Source organism: Gorilla gorilla, chromosome 10, assembly GCF_029281585.2.
Source record: "Gorilla gorilla gorilla isolate KB3781 chromosome 10, NHGRI_mGorGor1-v2.1_pri, whole genome shotgun sequence".
Classification (NCBI taxonomy): domain Eukaryota; kingdom Metazoa; phylum Chordata; class Mammalia; order Primates; family Hominidae; genus Gorilla; species Gorilla gorilla.
Genome location: NC_073234.2, coordinates 86,882,479 through 86,891,007, shown reverse-complemented (window position 1 = coordinate 86,891,007; position 8,529 = coordinate 86,882,479). Strand labels below are relative to the sequence as shown.

The 8,529-nt window shown below is 37.9% G+C and overlaps 1 protein-coding gene across 1 annotated transcript in view; it reads right to left on the bottom strand.

Annotated features, from left to right (window-relative positions):
* Window positions 1-322: 322 nt before the first annotated feature.
* LGR5 (leucine rich repeat containing G protein-coupled receptor 5) overlaps window positions 323-8,529 on the bottom strand; it is a 146,945-nt gene continuing 138,738 nt past the window's right edge. The window contains exons 15-18 of the mRNA XM_031000975.3: window positions 7,690-7,815; window positions 6,199-6,344; window positions 4,097-4,180; window positions 323-2,988 (exon numbers count right to left, since the gene is read on the bottom strand). Coding sequence (XP_030856835.1) covers window positions 1,901-2,988; window positions 4,097-4,180; window positions 6,199-6,344; window positions 7,690-7,815 — 1,444 coding nt within the window. The 3' untranslated portion in view covers window positions 323-1,900. The remainder of the gene's footprint in view (window positions 2,989-4,096; window positions 4,181-6,198; window positions 6,345-7,689; window positions 7,816-8,529) is intronic.

Sequence of the window (8,529 nt, the reverse complement as noted above, 5' to 3'; positions counted from 1 at the left end):
TCTTTCTAATTGTGAGGTTTTTTCTTATATTGCAAAAGAAGTTTGAGACCAATAAAAGTTCTAGCTTATAAAATCCAAACTATCATAACCTTCACAAAAGTCAGGACAAAATGGCTTATCAATCATAAACAATTCAGGAGTTGGTAATGATGTTTTGATTTGTTTTGTGAAAGATTGCTTTTTTTAAGATAAGTCTAATATATTTAGAGTATTAAGTACAAATATTAATACTTAAATAGCAAAGGTACTTATACTCCAAGACTTAAAAACATTTAGGAGACTATATATCTGCCTGTGGGCTCAATAAATAGACTTGAAAATATTTTGTTTTATAGTCACACATTTTATTACAAATTTATTTTTTACCCAATAGAAAAGCAAATTTGGAATCTATTTACAAGTACTATATATTTACATATATACAGTTAATGAATTTAAAGAAAATGGGCAAAGAAACACAATATAAATCAAAGAATATGCCACTGTACAAGGTTTATTATCATTATCATGGTCCTTAATGTTACTGAACCTTTACTATAGTAATAAATACAGTTCTATATTTACACATCTTATAAAACATCTCATAAATGTATTTTTTCAAATCCAAGTTAAAACATCTCATCAAAATAAACATGCTTATATAAAAATAAATCTACCTAACAGCCATTTGGTTTGGATGTATTGAAGCTAATATAGGATAATAGAAGGTAAGAATTAATACTTTGACTTTTCTTATTTAATAACTTGCTTCTTAAAATACCTAGCACAGTATTAATATGGAATAAGCAGAGAAGTAATGTTCCTAACATCAAGTGGGTTATCCAGAGAGAACACAGCTAAAACCAAGCTAAATAAACAGGATAATATGTTACTGAGTCTCTTGAGTCCAAAGTGGTGTCAGATATTGGGTTTGCCAGAGCTACTAGCGATACATGTGTAAGAAGTTGTATCAGTGGACTTAATTTATGTCATGTGCACATTTGATCATTAAGATGCACATCAGTTTGAATCAACTGATAAAACTTATTGCAAAAATTGTTTACTAACCCAGAAAAAAAAAATCCCAGATTGCTTACTATCTTTTCCAGGTATGTTCATTGCTGGCAGTGGAATTCCCTTCTGAGCTTTGGGCACCAAGGAGTTAAAAACAAATCAGGTAAGACATACGTCACCTGTGTATGATTGCCTTAGTAACAATTTAAGAATTTTGGTCAATTTTTCTTTCAAAATACTTGTAAGCAGTTTTATCCCATGAGGGTGGAACCATCTAGTGCTGATATATAAAACCTGGTATCTCTAAAAATAATCTCAATATGAGTGAGTTAACAATACCTTACATTATCCATCTAAGGGATTTGTGCCTTAGAAGGATCCTTTCTGAGGAAAGGCAAAGGAGGACTCAAACATCTTCACATGGTCATTAGAATGAAATCCCATGGATCACAGCCTCTACCTAGCAATGTAGGTCATTGAAAACCCTTATTTTCCTAATTCCCCCAACAACCTCTTCAGTTTGTGGGTTTAAATAAACCCATTTGGAAAGCAAGTGGGTTCTCCCTCCTCCCAAAATGATTACATTGGTGAGTTTAAAGACAATGCAATTCAAATCATGGAGAATCTTTTCTAAAGAAAATTTCAATCTGCTTTTTTGATCTGGGCTCACTTAAATAATGTGATCGATCTATGCCTTAGCTGAACAAATTATACAAAGCAGCATTTAGACTTATATTCACTCTCAAGTATCAATAGGTTTTCAGCCTTTTCTTACTAACTGAGAGATTCTTTTTTGGTTTTTAAACCGAGTTTCACCTCAGCTCTTCTTATTAGTTACTGCTCTGATATACTCAATCTCACATTTTCAGGTTCTCAACCTTTGAAAACATTTTCCTTCACATATTAATTAGAGACATGGGACAAATGCCACAGAGGAAAGATGGCAGCTCTCAGTCACTGGATAAGCTGGTGATGGCACGGAACTGGGAGGCAGGTCATAAGTGATGCTGGAGCTGGTAAAGGTTACCAAGGCTTGAGTTGAGTCACAGGACTGTTTTTCAACATCATCAGAGTTAATTGACATCAAGCTTGGGTGTTTTGATCTTGTCCAGAAGTAGGTTTGCTTTCCCAGGCTCACCAGATCCTCCTTAAAGTGAGGATTGAACAGGATGTAGAGAAGGGGATTGAGACATGCAGGAAGTGGGACTACCACCAGAAGGATAAACTTAATTACTTCAGGACTGATAAATGTAAGGTTTATTAAAGAGGAGAAGGACAAGAAAGCCACAGGGCAGTATAGGATGCAGTTGGTGAAGAGCAACAGGGCAATGTGTTTCACCATAGAGCAGTCCCAAATATTCTCCAGGTCTCCCTTGTCCAAATTGCAGTAGAGCTTGGTGTAGGCAATGGTCATCATGAGGAAGCAAAGGGAATTGAGCAAGATGAGAGCGACCATGTAGCCCATGGTGCTGGGCTCCCCAAAAGGCAAAGGCAGGCAGAGAGGGGAGGCGCCATACTTGCTGCCACCCAGCAGGGGAACTGCGGCCATGGTCAAGGCCAGCAGGGCACAGAGCAAAATGATTACTTTCAGGCTAGAAAAGGGAGCTTTCGTTTCAAATTTTGCAGAATATTTCACAGAGAACCCACGCTCCAGGGCTGCCAGAGTAAGCAGGAAAACAGATGATTCCGAAGCAAAAATGGACAAAAAACCAATGACTTGGCAACCAACCCCATTCTCCCACCAGGCACCATGTCGTGCAAAGCTGCCAAAAGTGAATGCATCCACACCAGCCAGCACAGCACTGGAGACTCCCGTGAGCATGTTCACTGCTGCGATGACCCCAATTAACAGTTTAATGGGGGAAATGTACAGAGGGGATCTGAAAACTGTTGAAGTCACCAAAGCATTACAAGTAAGTGCCAGAACTGCTGTGGTCCATACTCCAATTCTGATCAGCCAGCCATCAAGCAGGTGTTCACAGGGTTTGAAGGGGCCTGGAAGTCCAAGGAAGGCAAAGTTTGAGTATCAAATTAGGGTTTACAACTTTTGCTGAATTACCCTTTTGTCTCTTTATTTAGGATGCCAAGAGATAATGGTCAAAAACAGCCTAATAATACACAGTGCCCATGTGCATGCTCCACTATCTCAAGCCACTGTCACCCTGGATCTTCTGCAGCACTAGCTGGGTGAGTACACCAGGTGCTCCTGTTTCAGGGTATTGATGGAGAAATGAGAATGGAGAATTTTGATCACTTAATTGAAGTCCCTAAGATACAGCTGTGTTGGAGCCAGGTAAAAAGCCAGATCTCCTGGACTTTTCATTATATAATTTTTCAGAATATTTCCATAAGTTTCCATAGGCAGACAAGGAGAATCCTAGGGAAATACTCCGTAATATTATGAATGTGCATTTCATGAAAATCTCATCTTAGTTTTAGATTAAAATTTGAGGTTAGGGAGCAAGGAACAATCTATTCGTTAAAAATAAAATATCAACTCTTCCTAGCTATCTTTTTTCAACTGGCTCATCCTGTTTTTTGGAATGAGACAAACTATTAAGTGAATTCAACTTCACTTTCCTTCCCTCCCTTCCCATCTCTTCCCCTCCCCTTCCTTTTTCCTTCCCTTCCCTTCCCTCCACTCCCCTCCCTTCCCCTTCTCCTTCCTTCCTTCCTTTCTTCCTTCCTTCCTTCCTTCCTCTTATCTGTACAAACTATTATTTGCTTTTACCAAATAGTTATTTATAAGAAAAACCTAAGTCACTTTCAAATGTCGGTGATTACACAAAACAAGATTATAGCATACTATTTCAGGGTAAATTGCTAATATCATTTAAAAAATTACATATGCCTCTAACAACATGCTTGATTCTGTAGTTTACATTAAGTTAAATCAAAAGTCCTCCCACCTCAATTCTATTGGTAAGTGAAAAACAACTCCAGGGAATGAACATTTGTATTTGACGGGCCACTATGGGGAGGGTTACTGATGAGCTGCAAAGTTGGCACAGATTCGGCTTTTAAAGTATAGCTGTATTGTTTTTCATGGACTCAGAATCAGTGGTGGATACTGCCATTGAGGAATTTTTGATGCCTTTCTCACCTGGGGAAGGTGAACACTGCACTGAATGAAGGGCTTTCAGGTCTTCCTCAAAGTCAAGCAGGAAATCTTCAAGATCACGTTCATCTGCAGCACAAGAAGTCCTGGAATGATTAGTTCTGCCTCTCTTTTCAAGGGACCAAATCCCAGAGTGGAGAGTCCTGGGTTATTCTGGAGACATGAACTGTCACAAATTCCTTGTGCTCTAGCTTTCTTGCAAGTTATTATAAAGTTGCCTTTGGATGTTTGACTCAAGCTGCTGTGACATACTATTCTAGTACAACTGGGGGTGAGGGAGAGTGACTCAAGACGCCGGGTCACTCTCTCATTCTGCTCTTGTTCCCTGCAGCTCATGATGTCCCCACATTGCAGAGCTAAATTAGAGGAGGCTATGGGCCTCTTCGTTCAGAGTAGGAACCGCTTTATCCAAATTTCTAACACTATAAAAGCTATAGTGCAAATGTTCTAGGCTGTGTTCTCTGAACACCAGAGAGAGAATCAGATACAGTAAGTTTCAGTCTTCCCTGGGGAATTCTGTGTAACAGAGGACAAATCAAAAAACTACTTGGTGCTTGGTTTAGCTATCCATGAAATAGGAGTTTTGTGATCTAACATATTTCCCCAAAGATACAGATTTAATTGGTCTCATGTGGGAATTGGGGACCAATATTTTTTAAAAGTTGCTATGTGAGTGTAATATGTGGTCCAGGGTTGAGAATCACTGCCTTTGAAAATAAACTCCATGAATGACCATCTCCCATTGTGTACTTTCAAGGCCTAGAACAGTGCCTGGCACAAAGTAGGCTCTCTAATAACTTTTTGCTTGTGTTTTTATTTTTTGAGTGAACAATTTTTGAGAGAAATTAGAGTGGGTGAGGCAGGAAGAGCAAAAACTGAAGCAAGAACAAGAACAAGACACATGCTGTGGCCTAAAACAAAAAAGGCAAGGACCAAGATACCAGTTCCTTAAACAGATACACAGGCAGGAAAAACTAGTAAGGTTATCTGCAGACAGACTGAATCATACTTGCTTTGGAATCAACAAATCATTAAGGCCCAAAGCATGAGAAGCCATCCTTCCGTTTAGTCTGTTTAGACTTTGTGCAAACTCGCAGGGTTGGCAGGGAAGGCAGCGGGTGGTGCCCAAAGCACCTCCTCATTACCACAGGTGTGGTTTGAGAGGCATTGTTGTCTGTTTAGGTAACGTCTTAATTCAAGGAAAGCCAAGCTTTACAGACATTATCTCATTTCACCTTCCGGACAGATACCCCGGGGTGGGGTAGGTGAGGAGAATGATTTAGAATTAGTTGGACAAAAAGCAGGATTCTTTAGCCCTTCTGCTGAAATATGAAGGAATCTAAAATGTTTATATCTTTCAATCCTTCCAGGCCATAAGAATGAAAATGGATTTTGTCTTCTGGAGAAAAAGTTTCTGAAGTATGTATGAAAAACACATCCTCAGAAATAGGACCCTTTAAAAAGCTGATGGAAACACCATGTCAATAATCACCCCTGAGGACAGTATATGCTAAGGCGGAATCTAATTATACATATAAATATAAGAATTCACCCACAGAACAGATGAAATTTTAGGATAAATCCTGAGCGAGTTTTCTCTTTCTCAAGTAGTCTTTAAAAAGTGGGATTTATTCACAATTTGCTGAGGTACAAGGACTTGTCTGAAGTTCAGATAATCTGTTTGATAATTTTTTTTCCTTTTTTTTTGAGACAGTCTTGCTCTGTTGCCCAGGCTGGAGTGCAGTGGCGTGATCTCAGCTCAGTTTGCTTTGGAATCAACCTGCCTCCCGGGTTGAAGCGATTCTCATACCTCAGCCTCCCAAGTACCTGGGATTACTGGCATGTGCCACCATGCCTGGCTACTTTTTTGTATTTTTAGCAGAGATAGGGTTTCACCATGTTGGCCAGGCTGGTCTTGAACTCCTGACCTCAAGTGATCCATCTGCCTCGGCCTCCCAAACTGTTGGGATTACAGGTGTGTGCCACCACACCTGGTGTGTTCGATGACTTTTCATCAAACATAATTCATTTCCATGTGTTCCACTGAACACAACACAATTTCATTACCATGGTATAGCAAGTCTTACCTTGAACCTGAAACATTCCAGCATCTTTCTTATGAAGGTCATCCATACTGCTGTTGTCACCTTTATTCCATTGATTAGAAATCTTATAGGCATTCTCACACACTCCAAATGCACAGCACTGGTAAGCATAAGGCATTTCTATAACCCTTTAAATGAACAAAACCCAAACAAAAAACACTTAAAGAAACGGATAATTAAATATAGTGTTCATGTTCTTTCACTCAATCATTCTACCTTTGGATTTTAGCCTAAATAAATAATCCAAAGTATAAGTTATGGGCATAAAGGTGTTCATTACAGTGCTATTTATAAAAACAATGAAGTTATTAAAAATGATCACTATGAAATGTTAATTGCTGAAGCTGAGTGATGCAACTTCCATTACTCAAATGATGGAAAATTTCCAAAATAAAAAGGTTAAAAAAAAGGCTGCTAAGAAAAATTGTAGCAACATGAAAAAGTGCTTATGGCAGAATAAGTGACTACAATATGACATATATTTCTACGCATATTTTGAGTCTAACAATAAAAAATGCACTGGAAACAAAGCTTGGAAAGAAGTAACTTAACCATGTTGTTTAGAGTGGCATTTTTAAGATTTTTGTTCCTGGATGCTTAATAGAGACTGGGAAGGGTAGAGTTGGGGGGAGGTGGGGATGGTTAATGGGTACAAAAAAATAGAAAGAATAAATAACACCGACTATTCAATAGCACAACAGGGTGACTGTAGTCAATAATAATTTAATTGGGCATTTTAAAATAAAGAGTGTAATTGGATTGTTTGTAACTCAAAGGATAAATGCTTGAGGGGATGAATACCCCATTTTCCATGATGTGCTTATTACATATTGCATGCCTGTATCAAAACATTTCCTGTACCCCATAAATATAAACACCAACTATGTAACCATAAAAAATAAAAACATTAAAAATCAAAAAAAAGATTTTTGTTCTCTCTTATACTTTCCCAACTCTCTTTTGGGGTTTTATTATTTTCATAATTTTAAAAGTATGTAAAAACTACCATGGGTTAAAAAATACATAATCTTTCAAGATACTTCTTTGTCAATAATAAGCATAACAGATTTTAAGCAGCATTACTTCCTCAAATATTAATTTAGTACATTTTATTAGATACATACAAGCTAAATTAAAAATTGTAAACAAGAGTAGAATAATGTTATAATGTTATTTAATTACATGCCTTAGTTTATTTTTATATATATTCCATGGATCAATTGTTTTCAAACTCCTCCTATGAACTCTATGATTCTGGGAGGCATCTTTGAGAAGGAAAGAAAATATGGTCAGGAGGACACATTTTCCCACTTCAGGGCTTGTCCTAACAATGCTCCAGGGTTAGGAGACTTGAGGGCATGAAATGCAATTCAAAAGTGTCTCACGACCTCATAAATTTAGAACACCACTATAATACATCTATTATTTCACATGACCACAAATGTATCTTATTAGTTTTAATGACAAACTCACTTGAGTTCTGGAAAGTTTTCAGATGATATCAAGCTCTGTAAGGCATGATTTCCTGTTAATTTTAAGTGAGTTAAACCATGTAACCCAGTTACAGGAAAAGACGACAGGAGGTTGGACGATAGGTCCCTGCAAAACATCAAACAACAATTGGCTTTTAGTCTATGTTAGCATAAAACGTTTATGTTAAAAAAACAACAACCTAAAGATCGTTAAACTACTCAATAAAAACTTCTAAGCAGGGTCCTTACTCTTAATGGTAAAAGTAACCATTTTGGTTTAGCTCTTGATAACTTTTCTATTCACAATCAGGATTGTAGGGGAGAAAAGGTTTTAATTGTATTCAAATTGTTCTATATTCAGCTTCATTTTGTCAGGTGGGGACATCTAAAATCAAGGGGAAGGTGCTATATTTAATTTGAAAAGTGATGCTGACTAGATTAGGAGTGAGAGGTAAAAAGTGTAGGGGGTGTATTTACTCCCCTTCCTCTTCTCCTAACTTCTGTCTAACCAATTTCTTCTTTCTTTGTTAGATAAGAGATGGGGAGAGGAAGGAGCAAGAGGTGGGAAGTTGGCGTGGGGGGAAAAGGGACAGGAAGATTCTCTATCAGTCAAAATGGCGTAAAATAAAATGGAAGCCCTTCAGACCTGAATTGACATCTTATTCCATTCCACCCAATTACAAAGCACAAATAAAAAACTTCAGCTGAATAATGAGAACCAGGTGTCACCCAGATCTTCAATTATCCACTTAAGGGCCCATGTGGCCCTGGAGGAGCAGAACTCCTCCCTGGCTCTGACAAGCTCTAGGCATGGAGAACACAGAGGCAGGTAATCTGTGCA